General features: G+C 38.0%; 1 protein-coding gene across 2 annotated transcripts in view; it reads right to left on the bottom strand.

Moving 5' to 3' along the window:
• FTO (FTO alpha-ketoglutarate dependent dioxygenase) overlaps positions 1-18,975 on the bottom strand; it is a 358,292-nt gene that overhangs the window by 198,949 nt on the left and 140,368 nt on the right. For both annotated transcript variants that reach the window (XM_058527826.1, XM_058527827.1), the window contains exons 5-6: positions 10,284-10,363; positions 2,586-2,729 (exon numbers count right to left, since the gene is read on the bottom strand). In XM_058527826.1, coding sequence (XP_058383809.1) covers positions 2,586-2,729; positions 10,284-10,363 — 224 coding nt within the window. The remainder of the gene's footprint in view (positions 1-2,585; positions 2,730-10,283; positions 10,364-18,975) is intronic.

Genomic DNA, 18,975 nt, shown 5'->3' with positions numbered 1-18,975 from the left:
CCCTCCATTCAACCCTAGGCCAGCCTCAAGGGGCTGAGGTTTCTGATACATCTCTGCCCCACTGTGCTAACATATACAATGCCAAAAGCAGCCAGCCACTTTTTGAAGCAGATGGGTTCATGACAATATTCTACTGTTAGATAAACAGAGTGATTTTACAGATTTCCCTCGCCCACTGATGATAACAAAACATCACAGTCAGTCACAGACGAAGACCAGAAGGAGCAGGGGAAAAATAGCCCATCTGCATGTTAAAGAGAACGCTCAAGCTAGCCTGACTCCTAAAACTGCAAGGTTTTTAGAGAAGGAAAGAATTACATTTCCAAAGCGGAATTTCTGCACTACAAACATGGAGAAAGACATGACTTTGCTCCCAAGTCTAATTCAGTGAGGTCTCCAGGCCCATAAATGCTATCTTCCCTCAAGTTCTAGCTATCAGCAATGTCTCTGGCAAAGACTGATGGGAGAGAAGCTGGGACACTTATCAGGCACAATGAAGGGAAGAAAGTCGGTCCTGGGTTCAGCTTAGCACTAGAAATGGTTATTATTTCCCTGAATTTCTTTGCCTTTGGTTCCGGAGATTATGGCACTGTGTCACAAAGTGTGGAGCAGCTCATAAGATGTGAAATAGCTTTTTAAAGATACTATATGACATTGCGGAAGCAGACGTTGCTTCTCCTCTGCTCAGAATCCCTTACTGACTCCCCATTTCCCTCAGTGTAAAAAGGAAAGTCTTTGTCCTTTACAGGGACCTCTAAGGACCGATACAATCCACTGCTCTTCAGCCCCCAGGACCACGTCGGCGACCTCATCTCCTGTAACTCACAGCCTCACTCCTGCCACTCAAACCAGACTGTCCCTAACTAGTCCACGAACAGCAGTCATTCTCCCACCTCACAGTCTTTGCAGTGGCTGTTCCCTCTACCCAAAATGCTATTCCTCAGATATCCACATGGCTCACTCCCTCACCTCCTTCAAGTCTCTGCTCCAAGGACATCTTCTCAGTGGGGATGTTCTCCGTGTATCTCAATCTCCATTACCTTGCTCTGTTTAGTTTTTCTGTAGCACTTATCAACTTCTAACATACTATATAATTAACTGATGTATTATGTTTATTATTTATTGTCACCTTTCTGTACTAGAATGTCTTTTTTATTTACCAATATATCCTAAAGCACCCAGAAGAGTGCCTGGCACATGCTCAATTATTTATTAAAAGGATGAATGAGAACATTTTTGTATTCCAAATACTCTATTAATCCTAATTATATCAAAGAAAAAGTCTCAGATTGGTGATAACCTTCAACAACTCTCTACCACTTGGTTAATCTTCAACACTTCTCCAACACTTGGTAATCCCTTTTCTCCTTTTAATAGTTTTTTTTTTGGCTGAGGAAGATTTGCCCTAGCTAACATCCGGTTCCAATCTTCCTCTTTTTTTTTGTATGTGAGCCGACGCCACAGCATGGCGGCTAACAGACGAGCAGTGTAGGTCCGCACCCAGGAACTGAACCCAGGCCGCTGAAGCAGAGCACACTGAACTTAACCACTAAACCACCAGGGCTGGCCCTTTTTTTTTGAGGTATAATTTACCTACCATAAAATTCACCCATTTTATGTGTAGAATTCAACAACTTTTAGAATATGTATGAAGTTGTGCACTAATCTCCCTTCTTAACATGAAGAATGAAGACTTCAGGCTCAGAACCTTCTCCCAGCAAGAGCAGCTGCTGGAATTTAATAACACTGCTCTCTGTTTTCACTGGCTATATTCTTCTGGTTACTTTTTCTTTTGGCTAGTGATACTGGCTTTCCACTTAAAGGGGTAACATAAAGCTTCCTTTTTAAAGATATTTATTTACATAAAAAAGCAGTGGATTTTAAAAAGGGATTAAATAGATAAAAAATATATGTAGTCCAAAGACAAAGCAAAAATTGGAAGGGCATCAATGAGAATAGCAAAGGTTATGAAACATCAACTCATGGATCCAGACCTGCTGGTGTCACAGACTGCAGAACTGCCACTAGTAAACAAAAGGCCAGGCATTGACCTTGATCCTGGGGTCCACCCTCAATTCCCATCAGTCCTGTTGGGAGACTATTCTCCATGGGTCTCCTGTGCTTCTGCATGTCTTGTGAGCAACATAATGACTGCCCTTTGTTTCAGACTCTCATTGCAATGATGTTGATGTAGCGAACAGCTTGGGAAGTTTCTCTCTCTAGAACAAAGGGCAGGTTTGCTAACAGACAAAGGATAAAGACAGAGTCTTGATTTGGAGCAAAGGACAGGCATGCTTACTACTCATTATAAAAGATGCAGGTTCCCTGAGCTCAGGTTCCTCTCCTATAGTGCAACCCTCCACGTGCACGTTATCTGGCCCACTTTGCACTGCCTTGAGGAAACAGGCGTGGAGAACTGGCACAAAAATGCTGACAGTCTGGCTACTGCTATTGTGTTAAGTAATAAACTGTCTCTGACTTAGGAGTCTCAGGTCTTACACCCATATGAAACTGTGACAGATTAACTTGTTAGCTTGTAAGCAGGACAGCATCTCAGACCCTTCACAGTTCTTCCAAGTCCTCACCTCATTGTGGATTTCTTCTCCTTGTTTCAAAACTGCAGGCTCCAAGGATTTCAAAGAGACATCGCCGTTGTCTGCCTCACCATGGACATTCTGCAGAGCCAACTGGCAGCGCTGTGAGATATAATCCAAGGTCCCCGTCGAGCACTGCAGTGACAGAACCCACAATCAAGAAATAATCTATGCAGAAATAGAAGTATAATGATGTACACCTGAAATTTTTACAATTTTATAAACCAATGTTACTGCAATAAACAAAAAATTAAAAAAAAAAAAAAAGAAATAGAATATTTTCTAAAAAAAAAAAGAATATAAGCAAAAGCCAAGTTTACCATGCCTCTCTTCCTAGGACTGTTCACATTTGTCCCCTTTCCGTGCATTCACCTGTCACCCTTACAGCTCAGCCTATACCTATTAATTTAAGAATTACTAGAGTGGCCTCCTCACTGGGTTCTGTGCTGCCAGACTGGCCTTACCTGGGCCTCTCATGTTGCTGGTTTTCTTTTATTATGTGGGCCTCATGTCTCTAACTAAACAGTAGGCTCACTCAGGCTAAGGCCTTATTTATATATACATATTCTATATATGCCGCAGCACCTAGAACTGAGCGCTAAATGTAAAAGAGACTTAATAAGTAGTTATTGGATGAATAACTAATTAAGCAAGAAGTCCAGGATACTGACTTTATCTCAAGGGCCCTGAACCTAACAATGGGAAAGAGAGGTAACCAGATTGTAGAACTGGTTCAAAAGCACACAGAACAGTTACGGCAGAAAAAAGTTGAAGTTATAACCACAGGGCAAAGAACTCATTTTCCTTTTCTGCAAAAAGCGTACGCTAGACAGTTACAGTCCTCGGCAGAATAGATTTTTCAAATAATGGAGAATATGTGGCTCATGCCCTCAAGGCATGTTCAAAGGCATAACTGAGTACCTGGGTATCAGCAAGGGCACAGATAAATAGCTCATCCCTCTCTGAGTCAGCGGGAGCAAAACAGAGGTCAAAAGGACCAACTCCTTCTCTGAATGATCATAGGTCAGAAAAGAAGAGGATGCAGATGGGGTGTGCATCCGTTTGTTTGGATAATGACATGATTTCCTAGAATGATAAAAAGCAAGCTATAAATAGCCTTTAAACCCAATGAGGGAAATGTAACCCTACAGTATTTTTATTTTAACATTTATAATTTAAACTGATCCCTTAGAAATAACCTTGAAAGCTAATCCCTTGGTACACAAATTCTTTGCACAGTTATTGCCATTTTCTATAATGTGACATGGACAAGCCGGGGAAAAACAAAGTTTCTGTGCCAAAAACAGAAGCCTGACTAATACGTATTTTAATATGAAGATTCCAGAGTGTTGGGAGCACAGGGGCAGGCAGCTCCAATTTGCTACAGAGAAAAAACAAAAAATGATTTGAATTACTACTTACTTTTGTCCCACAGCCACCCTCACATTTTTAAAAAATGACATTCTACTTGAACCTTTACTTTCCCAGGGATGGAGTGACCTACATAAGAGGTTATTAATTGCAAGGCCATTTATTATAACAAAAGATTGGAAACAACCTAAATTCCCCATCAATAGGGGACTAGTTAAATGAACTATGGTGGAGCCATATTTGCAGCCAAAAAAAAGGAAGGGGAAATATTTTTTTTTTTCTGAGTGATTACAGTTTTACCTGATGTAAAGAACCTATAATCAGGCCTAGTTTTTTTTTTTTTAATAACAGCTTGATTGAGATATAATTGACATGTCATAAAATTTACCCACTTAAATCATACAATTCAATGTCTTTTAGTATATTCACAGAGTTGTGCAACCATCACTACGAATAATTTTAGAACATTTTTATCACCCCAAAAAGAAACCATGCACCTTTTAGCAGTCACACTCTCCCATTTCTACCAACCTTCTCAGCCCTAGGCAACCACTAATCTACTTTCTGTGTCTATAGATTTGACTATTCTGGACATTTCACATAAATGAAATCATACAACATGTAGTCTTTTGTGACTGACTTCTTTCACTCACCACAACGTTTTCAAGGTTCATCCATGTTGTAGCATGTATCAGTACTCTATTCTCTTTTATTGCCAAATAACATTCGATTATATGGACATGCTGCATTTTGTTTATCCATTCATTAGGTGATGAATCTTTGGGTTGTTTCCACTTTTTGGCTATTATGAATCAAACTACTAGGAACATTCACATACAAGTTTTCATTTCTCTTGAGCATGTACCTAGCATGGAATTACTGGGTCATATGGTAACTCTGTATTTAACCTTCTGAGAAAGTATCAGTCTTTTTTCCAAAGTGGCTGCACCACTTTACATTCCCTCCAGCAGTGCACGAAGGTTCCAGTTCCTGCACGTCCTCACTAACACCTGTTACAGTGATTTTGATTACAGCCATTCTAGTGGGTATGAAGTGGTATTTCATTGTGGTTTTGATTTGCATTTCCCTGATGACTAATAATATTGAGCATCTTTTCATGTGTTTATTGGCCATTTCTATATCTTCTTTGAAGACATATCTATTCAGATCCTTTGCCATTTTAAAAAATTGGATTATATATCTTTTTAATTATTGAGTTCTAAGAGTTTTTTCATATATTCTAGATACAAGTACCTTGTGAGATATATGATTTGAAAATATTTTCTCCCATTTTGTGGGTTATCGTTTCACTTTTTTGATGGTACCCTTTGAAGCATAAAAGTTTTTAACTTTCGTGAAGTCCAATTTATCTATTTTTCCTTGGTTGCTTGTGCTTTTGGTGTCATATCTAAAAAAAACCATTGCCTACTCTATAACAATTACATACTGATAAGCAATCACCAGCAAAGTTTACTGAAACAAAACAAAAAGTGCAGAATAGCGTGTACAGTAGGCTATCACTTGTATAAAAAATATTTTTTTTAATTGTATACATATTTGCTTACATATTAAATATCACTAAAAGGATGACAAGAATCTGATAACATTGAGTGTCTCTGGGCAGGAGGAGCTGTTGGGCTTTAGGAGAAAGAGACTTTAACTATATACTCTTAGGTACTTTTTGAATTTTGAACCATTTGAGTAACTATCTATTCAAAATATAATTATACATAAAATTTAAATTTAAAGAAAGATAATCTGAGTTGAATTCCAAGAACGATCTGTCACAACCAGAAAAAAACTAAAATCAAATAAAGGTCGAGAGCCATCAGACATAATCTAGTTATATGCAACCAAAAGACTGATTTCTTCCCTGATTAACTAAAGTGAATTTCAGAACATCATTTCCTTAAGACAATCTGTTTCCTACATATTGTGAAAGGGCAGAAAATAGCAAATCGTTTTGTTTGGCACAGATAAGACATGTGCTGTTAATACTGGATGAAGGAGAGGCCACTTGTAGAATAAGTGAGGGCTATAAAGTGCATGGAGTTTTTTCCCTCTCTACTGAGGGAAACAATAATGTAACTTCAGTGTTGGGGAAAAGTCTTTTCCCTCTTTTATTATTGAAAACAATAATGTATGATGAAATAAAAATTTTTAAATAAGATAAAAACATAATCCCACCACCTTACCCTATTTTAATTATTTTTATTGCACGTGATTCTTTGTCTACACACAGCTGTAATCAGGATATACACATCAATTTACAGTTATGCGCTGCATAATGACATTGTGGTCAACGATGGACCGCCTATAGCATGGTGGTCCCGTAAGATTAGTACCAGATAGCCTAGGTGTGTAGTAGGCTGTACCATCTAGGTGAGTGTAAGTACACTCTATGATGTTCACACAATGATGAAATCACTTAACAACGTTTTTTCCCAGAATGTATCCTCATCTTTAAGCAACACATGACTGTATATGCTGTTTTTCACTGTTTGTACATAAATATTCAAAACTACCATTTTCAATGGTTGCTCACTGAAGTGATATTCCACAATTTGATTAACTAGTCATGTACTATAAAGGCATTAAGGTTCTATCCAACTGTTCACTATTTTTAATCACACTAGATAAACATCTTTATATATATACTTCTTTTGAATTATTTCCTAGGTTTGAGTCCCAAAAACAGTGTTGTAAGATTACAGATATCAATATTTTTATGGTGCTTTATACATATCTCCATATATGTATTCTGTACATTTTCCAAAAAGTATACCAACTAGAAAAACTACCAGAAGTATATGAATGTATCTGTTTCACTGGAACTTGACCAGCATCAAATATTATCATTTTTGACTTTTGGTAGAAATAAAAAGTTACCTTGAAACAGTGATTTTTTAAAAAATTACTTTTAACTTAAGGCAATTTTTAAAGCCTGTATATACAGGTTCATGTATAACAGAGTCAACAAACTTTCTCTTAAAAGGTCAGATAGTAAATATTTCAGGCTTGCACGCCACAAGGTCTGTGTTGTAACTACTCAACTCTGCCATTGTTGCTCTAGTGCAGCCATAAACAATATGTAAACAAATGAGTGTGGCTGTGTTCCAATTAAAATTTTATTTACAAAAACAGCCAGCTGGCCCATGGGCCACAGTTTGCTAACCCTGATCTATAATAGGGAAAGCAGGATAGTTGCATCATTCACATTATTATGTGTCTCATTAGTAAAATATCATGTAGCTTGAACTGAAGTTCAGAGAATACAAAAGACATACATTTGTTATAATGTTTTTCTCCCAACAGCATCACTATACGTACCCATCTCTTTATCAAAAGTTAATGCTCAATCGTGTCTAAAAATTAGAAGATACAAATACAGTTATGACTAAGCAGAAAAAGCTAAACCTCAGGATATTTTGAAAGCACTGCTACTCGAATAAAATTGGTCCAATTGGAAAAAAGGAAATAAGGCCAGAGGGGAACTTTACAAACTGTACTCCGAAAGGCTCGTTTTGGGGGCTTCTGTGTATGTGTATCTACTGCTGGAGGTGGAGGAGGAGAAGTCTCCTGAGCTCTCACAAGTTTTAGTCCCACATTTCCATTTGTCTCCTGGACCTCTCCACTTCGCAGCTCCAACTCGGCCTGTTCAAAACTGAACGAACTATTATCTTCCCCTAATGTCTTAGGCTCCCTGTTTCTGCTAATGGTAATGGCATCCCCAAATCACCCAGGCTTGAAACCTCGCAGTCATCCAAGAGTCTGGTACATGGAAAGCATCCAATAAAGAGTTCGTCTGTTTGTCCGTTCGTTCATTCATTCATTCTTACATTCCCCCCTCCACTTCAGTCAGCCAGTCATCAAGTCTGACACTATGTCTCCTACATTAGTCATGGGAATTTCTCCCTTTTTTGTGCTCTTTCTTTTTCAGTACCTTAGTTCAGACCCTGAGAGGTTTAACTGATGTCTCTATCATTTTCATCCTCCTAAAGACATCTCTAATATGTCACCACCAAAATAATAAATAATCAATAGCCCCCACCTGCCAACCAACTTAAGTTCAAACACCCAATCTGAAATCCAAGATCTTTCACAATCTGGTCCCAGACAGGAATCAGCCTTATCTGCCAACATTCCCTTTCTGGCATCCTGCTATCCAGTCAGAGTACAGCCACTCAATACTCCCTGGGTGTCCCCATCCCATCCCAATCACAAGATTCCCACCTGAGTCTTCATCTCATTAGCTGTCCTAAAATCCCCTAATCCCTACATGTTCAAGTTTCATGTGTAACCTCACCCATGAAGCCTCATGTTGTTTGCCACTCTCTATTAGACTGTAAGCATCTTGAACACACCAAACATGTCAGCTACTCCTGTTCCCAAGTGCCTAGAAGAATACCTTGAACACTGGAAGTTCAGCAAGTTTATAGAATGGATGAATGAACTAAAATTACTTCCCTTCTTCTGAGTAGTAGCTTTCAATCAATACCAACTCTTACTATCAAGACTCATTGATGACTGAATGTCTCTTGCTTTATTATGTACACTCTAGTGTATAAATGGAGACAGACTAGCCTTCCACACAGAGAGCGTTGGTTGTCCCTGTCTCAGACTATTAGCTTTTCATCAGGATAAACGAAAGGCAGTAGCAGTAGCAATAATAGTAATAAGAGTAATTTAATAATAGCAGTAGTGGCCAACATTCTTTGAATGCACACTCTATACCAGCCACTGTTCTAAGAGACTTACATGTATTAACTCATTTAATCTGCACAAGAATCCTATGAATTAGGTATGATTGTTATCCTTATTGAATATATTTTCCCAAACTCTTTATTCATCATTTCTTACCGGCCCTCTGAGCACAGCACTAATCAGCTTGTCTACTCTTCCAGGTTAGATTAGGAAAGATGCAAGAAACGTACACTTACGTAGTACACACTCAAACCGATCCAGAAGAAAAGGACTCTTGGGAGGGTTACAGCTAGAAAGACAGATGCCTATAATGTCTTGTATTGTACAAAAATGAAGTCTTTTTTTGTATAACACAAAGCACGTGTTAGATGCTCTATAAATGCTTGCTCACTCCTTTTCTCCTTCCTTCACTCCTTCCTTTGCTCCTTTGCTTCTTTCCTTCCTGACTCCCTAACAGAACTTAACAGAACTTACTTTTTGGTCTTTAAGATAATTACTTGTGTGTTTATTTGTTTAATATTTGTCTTCCCAACTACAATGGAAGTTCCACAGAGGTAGTGGCCATAATCGTCATGTTGATGGCTCTACTCTCAAGCCTGGAATGCTGTGGGACACATAACAGGCACTCAAATATTTAGATGAATAAGTGAATGGAAGAGAGAAGAAAGGGAGAAAGGAATGCTTGATGGGCTTGCTGGCATCTTGATTTAAACAGACATTCATGCCCTCTTTGCCACTCAGCAACATGACCAGGCCACTACAAAAGCTACTTAACTACCAAAAGACATGACACTGCCTTCTAGACTCACAATCTCAGGACTGAAAAGGTCTCATGCTTGTGAGTTCCTGCCACTTGGTTGTACCCCATCCGGTATGACGAAAAGTCAAGCTATAAAGCAAAGCACAGATAACAAGCTTGGATATGAGGTCAACTTGTAATCCTTTTCATGATTATTCCCCTACTCTCTGGAACTCTTCTTAACTGAGCACACAGTACCCCCGAGTGACCACCAAGTGTTTCCCTCCTCTTTTAAGTTTCCATTCTGAACTAGTCTAATCAGCTGGCCATCAGCCACTGCAGGTGGTGGCAGAATTTAGCAACAAAGTCTGGGTTATGAACACAACTTGGGAGCTCAGAAATTCCTTGGCACCACTGCTAACTTTGTCCTTAATTTACATTCACATGCCCAGAAGCCTGACCAAAAAGTTAAGGGAAATTTAAATTCTCAACCATTTGAGCCCAGACATAGCTAACGCATGCACAAGCACACAAATCCGCTCCATTTCCTCCTGGCCACCTCCTGCCCTTGACCTTGACAGATACAAACCCCTCAGAAAATCTCAAACTAGCAACGCTTACCAATGGCATTTACCTTCTCCAAGAAACATAATCCCAAAGAAGCAAAATATACTCAGACCATGCTGTGATAGGCTTTTTAAAACTGTATTCAACACAATTCAAAGCTAAAAAAGTAAGTAAATAGAGGCTCAAGTCAAGTTAGATGGAAGCAATTTTCCTATCAAATACTCTTCCAAAGTTCTATGATAAATTGCTCATTCAACCACTTCTGTCACATCCAATTGAGTTTGAATCACATTTTTATTTACACTTACCTCCGCCACTCGGTGGGTGGAACTAAACCGAGGTGGTAAACCAGCCAAAACACAGTGCTGGTGGGTGGCATTGAGATCATCTGCAGGAAGAATACCAAAAGTTAAAAAGCACACACACACTTATTAGTCACCATATACTATTTAAAATATAAAGTAAACAGTAAATCCATCATTCAAGAAGAACAACAATAACCAAGGAATTAACATTTACTTTGTATTCTTTAAACCATTCTTTATAAGAAGCATCACACATATATGTATATAAAACCATGACACTTTCAAGGGTGAAAGGGGATGTTATTAATAATTATTCCAGGACAACAAGTGTAAATCAGGACTGTACATAGCAAACAGGGTGTATGGTTACCCTACTTATGATCTTATGGTGCCCTCTCACCACAAAGTTTAATATTTATGGATTGGACTTCTTTCTCTTTCTCATGATATATCTATTTCTAACCGTGACTTTAGAATAAGCCAAAATTCTTTTATATTATTTGGAGTTGAACATCTCTCTTCTAAAAATCTGCCTCTTTCTCTCCCCAATCAAAGTATCAATTTTGCCCTAACAATTTTCCGGGCAACAAACCAACCAACTCAGCATGTTACAAAGCTTTGGCCCTCAGAGCGGAACTCAAGCCTATGGATTCACAACCCAAGAATGGAGTAGGTGGTAAATTCAGCTGCTGAAGAATATGCCTAAAACCATGTGCAGTGGGAGGAAAATCAACAGCTGAGTTGTTGCATATTCTGAGAAGTGATGCCACATTGTCAGGCAAAATCTGTATCACCTCTGCTTAGGACATCACTTCCACTGTGACAGAGAAGAGAAGTGAACAGTTCTGTTTCCCAGCAACACATGATTTCCTATATAGGCAACAGAGACTTATCAAGATGGAAAGAAAGACAATGACTTAAACTAAGAGGCAAAGACCACCAGACCTCCTACATGTCAGCAAAAAAAACCCTATGATATTACCTCTATACATAAGAAAGGAAATGCAAAACACCAATGGAGGGACTCCTGCTTCTGGACATTCTGGAATAATGGTAGCAAGGTTTACCATCCTACCCCAAACAACTATAAAACAGACCAAAAATAGGAAACAAAGGTTTCTGACACTGCAAGATACAATCCCAAAGATAAGAAAAATAAAACAGATGGGCCCTACAATTGCCCTAGCTTACTACCTGAAAACAGTTTCAAAGCCACAGAGTAGGGAGGAAAAAGTCAGACAGAACCCAGAGTTTTCAGTTATCCTTCTTGCTGAGCTGTGAAGACAGAGACTGGAGTTTAGCAAGCCCAAGGCAAGAAGGACGTGTAAGGCAGAATACTGGACTAAAAGAACCTGTACAGAGAGAGAGCTACCTGGATATCTGCAGAGAGCTTCCTTTGAGTCTTTGCAGAGCACGGCTCCGTGCACACGTGAATGAAAACCTCCTAAGGGCAGGAAAAGAAGCACCAGAAAGCAGCAGGCTGAACAAATTTCAGACCTCATACAGGGCCATGAATACTTTGTGCTCTCAGCAGCCAGAATGGCTCCTACTACATGAAATAATGGATGGAATCCTTAGAAAAGCATCAACTTAGTAGCAGGGCTAAATTATTCCTAGATTAAAGGCTGCTCTAGATCCATCTAACAGCTTAAAAGCAAGCCTTAAAAGGATCCAACTTATTCCAAGTAATTTAATTACTCAGTAGAGCAAAGTCCAACACCAATTAAAAGAATATAACAAAATCGGGCACCCAACAAGTAAAATTTGCAATATCCAGCATCCATTCAAAAAGTAACAGAGGAGAAAAATGAAAGATATATGATATATAAGATATATGCATATCTTTCTTTTCCTTCACACGTACATGTCTTTCACACACACGTGTATATATATGTATGAATGAAGCTTCTCAAGTTGAAAAATGTAGTAGCTGAAATTTAAAATCACATTGAATGAGACTAACAGCTCTTTAGACACTGCAGAAGATCAGTGAACTAGAACACACAGGAATAGAAACTACTCAAAATGAAACACACAGAAAAAGACTACAAAGAAAAATAAAAGGGCATCAATTACCTTTGAGGTAATATTAAGCAGCTTAACATAAATATAATTTGAGTCTCAGGGGAGGGAGAATGACAGAAAAAATATTTGAAGAAATGATGGTCAAAGAGAAAAATAAAAATAAATAACAAGGACAACAAATAGAAAACATTAACTAGTAAGATAAGTATTAATCCAACTATATCAATAATCACTTTAAACATCAATGGGCTAAATACACCAATTAAGAGACAGATTGTCAGAGTAGATGAAAAGATAAAACCCACTATATATTGTCTACAAGAAACTCACTTAAATAAAGACACATATAGATTAAAAGTAAAGGAATGGAAAAAGATATATCATGCTAACACTAATCAAAACAAAGCTGGAATCCCTATACAAATTTCAGACAAAGCAGATTTCAAAGCAAGGAAAATTATGAGGTATAAAGAGGGGCACCACATAACGATAAAGGGATCAATTCTCCAGGAAGACATAACAACCCTTAATGTGCGTGTGCCTTACAAAAGAGCATCAAAATACATGAGGCAAAAACTAATAGAACAGCAAAGAGAAGTAGACAAAGCCACTATTATAGCTGGAGACTTCAACATCCCCCATCAGAAATGGACAGATCCATCAGCCAGAAAATCAGTAAGGACACAGATGAACTCAACAAGCACCATCAATCAATTGAATATAATTGACATCTGTAGACTACTTCATCCAAAAACAGCAGAATATACCTTCTTCTCAAGCCAAAACAGGCCACATTCTAGGACAAAGAAACACACCTTAATAAATTTAAAAGAACAGAAATCATACAATGTCTGCTCCCAGAGCACAAAGGAATTAAACTAGAAATCTGTAACAGAAAGATAGTTGGAAAATTCCAAAATACTAAGAGATTAAACAACACACTTCTAAATAACACACGATCAAAGGAAAAAATCTCAAGAGAAATTTAAAAATATTTTGAACTAAATGAAAAGGAAAATACAACTTATCAAAATTTGTAGAAAAAGCACTGCTAACAGGAAAATTCAAAGTACTGAATGCATAATTAGAAAAGAAGAAAGATTTAAAATTAATAATATAAGTTCCCACCTTAGGAAATTAGAAAAAGTAGAGCAATTTAAATCTAAAGTAAGCAGAAGAAAAGAAATAATAAAAATTAGAGCAGAGATCAATGAAATAAAAAACAGAGGAAATCAATAAGGAAATCAATGAAACAAAGCTGGTTCTCTGAGAAGATCAATAAAATTGATAAGCCTCTGTCCAGGCTAAGAAAAAAAGAGAGAAAACACAAATTACTAATACCAGGAATATAAAAGGGGACATCACTACAGATCCAACAGACATTAAAGGGATAATAAAGTAACTAGGAAACTGCTCTATGCCCACAAATTTGATAACCTAGATGAAATGGACCAATTTCTTGAAATATACAATTTGCCAAAGCTCACACAAGAAGAAATAGACAATCTGAATAGGCCTACATCTACTAAAGAAATTGAATCAATAATTAACAAGCTTCCAAAAAAGCACCAGGCCCAGATGGGTTCACTGGTGTATTCTTTAAAACATGTAAGGAAGAAATTGTACCAATTTCTTTACAATCTCTTTCAGAAGACAGAAGTAGAGAGAAGACTTCCTAACTCATTCTATGAGGCCAGTAATACCCTAATACCAAAACCAGACAAAGACATTACAAGAAAAGAAAACTACAGACTAATATTGCTCATGAACATAGATGCAAAGATCCTCAACAAAATATTAGAAAATAGAATCCAACAATGGATGAAAAGACATACACCATGACCAAGTGGAAATTATCCAGGTATGTAAGGCTGGTTCGACATTTGAAAATCAATTAATGTAATCCATCACATTGACAGGCTAAAGAAGAAAAATCACATGATCATATCAATAGATGCAGAAAAAACATACAAAATCCAACACAAATTCATGATAAAAACTCTCAGCAAACTAGGACTAGAGGGGAACTTCCTCAACATGAGAAGGAACACCTACAAAAAACCTACAGCTAATGTCATACTTAATAGTATGAAACTCGAAGATTTCCCACTAAGATCAGAACAAGGCAAGGATGTCTCTTCTCACCACTCCTTTTCAACTTCCTACTGGAAGTCCTAGCTAATGCAATAAGACAAAAATGTAAAAAAAAGATTGGGAAGGAAGAAATAAAATCATCTTTGTTCACAGATGATGTGACTGTCTACATAGGAAATACAAAACAATCAACAAAAAAACTCCTGGAATTAATAAGCAATTACAGCATAGCCACAGGATACAGGTTAATATACAAAATTCAATCATTTTCCTATATACCAGCAATGAACAAGTGGATTTTGAAACTACAAACATATTACATTTACATTAGCACCACAAAAAATTAAATACTTACATATAAATATTACAAAATATGTACAAAGATCTACATGAGGAAAAGCACAAAACTCTGATGAATGAATCAAAGAAAAACTAAATAAATGGAGAGATATTCCATGTTCATGGATAGGAAGACTCAATATTGTCAAGATGTCAGTTTGTCCCAACTTTGATCTGTTGACCAACAGATTCAATGCAATCTCATTCAAAATCCCAGCAAGTTATTCTGTGGATATTGACAAACTGATTCTAAAGTTTATATGGAGAAGCAAAAGACCCAAAATATCCAACACAGTATTGAAGGAGAAGAACAAAGTTGACATTACTTGACTTCTAGATTTACTATAAAGCTACAGCAATCAAGACAGTGTGCTACTGGCAAAAGAATAGGCAAATAGATCAATAAAACATAATAGTGAGTCCAGAAATAGACTCCCATAAATATAGTCAACTGATCTTTGACAAAGCAGCAAAGGCAACACAATGGAGCAAAAATAGTATCTTCAACAAATGGTGCTGCAACAACTGGACATCCACATGCAAAAAACAAGATTAATCTAGACAGACCTTATACTTTTCACAAAAACTAACGTAAAATGGATCATAGACGTACATGTAAAACATATAAGTATAAAATTCCTAGAAGATAACATAGGAGGAAATCTAGATGACCTTGGGTATGGCAATGACTCTTTAGATACAACAGTAAAGGCACAATCCATGAAAGAAATAATTGATAAACTGGACTTCATAAACATTAAGTGCCTGTGAAAGGCATTGTCAAGAGAATAAGAAGAGAAGCCACAGACTAGGACAAAATATTTGCAAGAGACATGTTCAATAAAGGACTATTATCCAAAATGTACAAAGAACTCTTAAAACTCAACAATAAGGAAACAAACAACTCTATTAAAAAATGGGCAAAAGACCTGAACAGACACCTCACCAAAAAAGATACAGAGATTGCAAATAAGCACACGAAAAGACGCTCAACATCATTTGTCATGGAATTGCAACTTAAAACAAGATACTACTACACACCTATTAGAATGGCCAAAATCCAGAACACTGACAACACCAAACGCTGGTGGGCATGTGGAGCAACAGCAATGCTCATTCATTGCTGGTGGGAATGCAAAACGGTACAGTTGCTTTGGAAGACAGTTTGGTGGTTTCTTACAAAATTAAACATGCTCTCACCATAAGATCCAGCAACTGCACTCCTTGATATTCACCCAAATGAGTTGAAAATTGATGTCCATACAAAAACCTGCAAACAATGTTTATAGCAGCTTTATCCACAATTGCCAAAACTTGGAAGTAACCAATCTTCCGTAGGTGAATGGGTAAATAAACTGTGGCACATTAAGAGAATGAAATATTATTCAGTGCTAAAAAGAAATTAGTTATCAAGCTATGAAAAGACATGAGGAAACTTAAATGCATATTACTAAGTGAAAGAAGGCAATCTGAAAAGGCTACACACTGTAAGATTCCAACTATATGACATTCTGGAAAAGGTAAAACTATAGAGACAGTAAAAAGATGAGTGGTTGCCAGGAGTTGGGGTTAGAGGAGAGAGGATGAATAGGATTACAGAGGATGTTTAGGGCAGTGAAACTATTCTGTATGATACTGTAATGGTGGCTATATGTCACAATACATTTTCAAAATCCATAAAATATACAACACCAAGAGTGAACTCCAATGTAAAATATGAACTTTAGGTGATAATGACATGTCAGTGTAGGTTAGTTGATTGTAACAAATGTACCATTCTGGTGCAGGACGTGGAGAGCGAGGGAGGATGCTGATAGTGGGGGAGGTTGTGCATGCATGGGGGCAGGGGTATATGGGAATTCTTTGTACTGTCTGCTCAATTTTGCTGTGAACCTAAAACTGCCCTAAAACATACACTTTACTTTTTAAAAAATTATCAACTGAAAATTCTTCAGAAAACTCTTTAAGACTGCCTAGCTCACCAACTTGAAACCAATGACATACACAGTTACATAAGCATATAAAGTTACTCTCCCAGAGTGTCCTCACAGCAAAGGCAAACTCTCATTTGCATTACTTAATTTAATATTTGAGTGATCGACTACCAAGTGCCAAGCACTATTCTAGGCACGGCGAACAAAACAAAGTCCCGGCTCTCATGCAGGTTCCATTATGATGGGGAAGATATACAATAAATAAACAAACAAGAAATTCAGATGTGAGGTGCCATGGAGAAAATAAAGGATAATTGGACAAGCGTAAGAGTCCGTGGGGGTACAAGGGAACAGTGCACTACTTCATAGAGACCCTTCACTGGTGACACTTCAGCCGAGATGAGATTTGAATCGTGAGGAGCCTGGGATGCCAAGATCTGAGGTGAGAGAATTCCAGGCAGAGGAAACAGCTAGGGCCAAGGCAGTGAAGTGGGAATGAGCTTGTACTTGAGGAAGAAGAAAGACCAGAAGGTTGCAGTGTGGTGAGCAAGGTGGAGAGGGGACGCTGAACAGATTAAGGAGGTCTCTGTTCGTCACGGTAAAAATTTTAGGTTTTGTTCTGGATACAACAGGAAGCCTTCAGAAAATTTTAAGCAGGGAAAAAAAGGTGATCTGAGTTTGAACAGACCGCTGTGGTAGCTTTATAGAAAAGAGAGAAGACTGAAAGGCAACAAGATCTGAAGCAGAAGGCCGGTCAGGAAGCTGCCGCAGTAATCCACGCAGGAGTCGACGGTGACCTGGACTACCGTGACAGCAGGGGACACGGCGGGCAGTGTTCAGACCCAGAGTGTTGCAGAAGAAAACAACAGAACCTGCTAATGGATTGGATGGGCAAGAGGGGGAAAGAGTAAACTGAAGAGCAACTTGTGGGGTTTTCACAGAAACAACTGATTGAAGATGACAAGTCACAGCACACTAGGACCTTGTATCAACAGTATTACAAAATGCAAACAAAGGTGAAGATGACAACATCAGTAATACGCTGGGTGTTTTAAATGCAAATACGAAGACAACAAGGAAGGCTAACACAGAGGATCAAAGCTGATCCAACCTCTGCAGCCTTGGGCTCAGAAGTGTGGCTTACAGCCTGATGAAGAAGCCAGAATGACCCTTCTCTCTTTCAGTTGGCCCTCTCTGTGGATTGCGGTTAAGGACACACCTGAGAATTTCTGGTTGATCCAGACTATTTTGCCTAAAGGGGGTTTCAGAGTCAAACAAAAAAACAAAACAAAAAGCAGAGGTTGGAGGAAGTTCCCCAGGCCAGATTCCCATAAAGGGTTGAAACAATTTCTAAGAAACCCATAAATGCCATTCTCATCTACCCAAATAAAACCCTTATTGCTGCTATGCTATTAATACTAGGATATACAGATCCCATTAGGGGTAAAAGCCATCTTAATGAACTGACTTGTTAAGGGCCGCGAGGGGGCAATGAATCTGATGCAGGCCCACTGGCAAACACAACCTCAGAAGCAACACTTTGGGGCCTGTACCTTTATTTAAATCCTTGGCAACTCTCTAATCAAACAACTCTTTTGAAATTGCTCCCAACTGTCTCTAATCCTTTATGATTTTTAGAAAGAAGCCTGTAATTTTCATTTAAGAGCTTCTAATTTATCTAAAACTCTAAGTCTATAAAGTGTCTCAAGCTTCATGGATTGTACATCTCAAAGGATATACTAATGACATTCCTAGCTTTAAAAGACTACTGCTAACAATTTTTAGAAAGCAAACGTTAAAGAATGTCTATTTGCCTGAGCTATCTCAGAATACAGCTAAAAATTGACTGACTCTATATTCAAAATCAGAGTTTGTAGAATTTATTCACCAAAACAAATAGAAAAGAAGTTCTCACTGTTTGCAGGCTAAATGCTGCGTGCTCTATCCGTGGGTGAAGAGAGCTCCAGACATTCATTGTAGCATGAAATCTCTCAGATAAAAAAGACCACAGGTGCAAAGGCATAATTTACGCTAGGGTGACCGATTCATGCCCAGGACTTTCCGGGTTTAACACTGAAGTTCCCCTCCTCACAGACAAATGGGGATAGTTGGTCACCCCAAATTTAACTCAGCCCTTACTTCCTTGGTTTTGTTGTCCAGTGTGTCACAAGGGCCATTTCATCCCAAATTTCTTAAAGTAACAATCAGGAGCTTTGCTAAAGGCACTCCTGAGCTAAATAAGCACAATACTGCAATCCAATCTCCCCAGCCTCACACGATCACTGAAGCTTTTCATTATCACT

This window comes from Diceros bicornis, chromosome 32, assembly GCF_020826845.1.
Source record: "Diceros bicornis minor isolate mBicDic1 chromosome 32, mDicBic1.mat.cur, whole genome shotgun sequence".
Lineage (NCBI taxonomy): Eukaryota > Metazoa > Chordata > Mammalia > Perissodactyla > Rhinocerotidae > Diceros > Diceros bicornis.
Note: the sequence above shows the minus strand (reverse complement) of the source record. Positions and strands in the feature narration are given on the sequence as shown.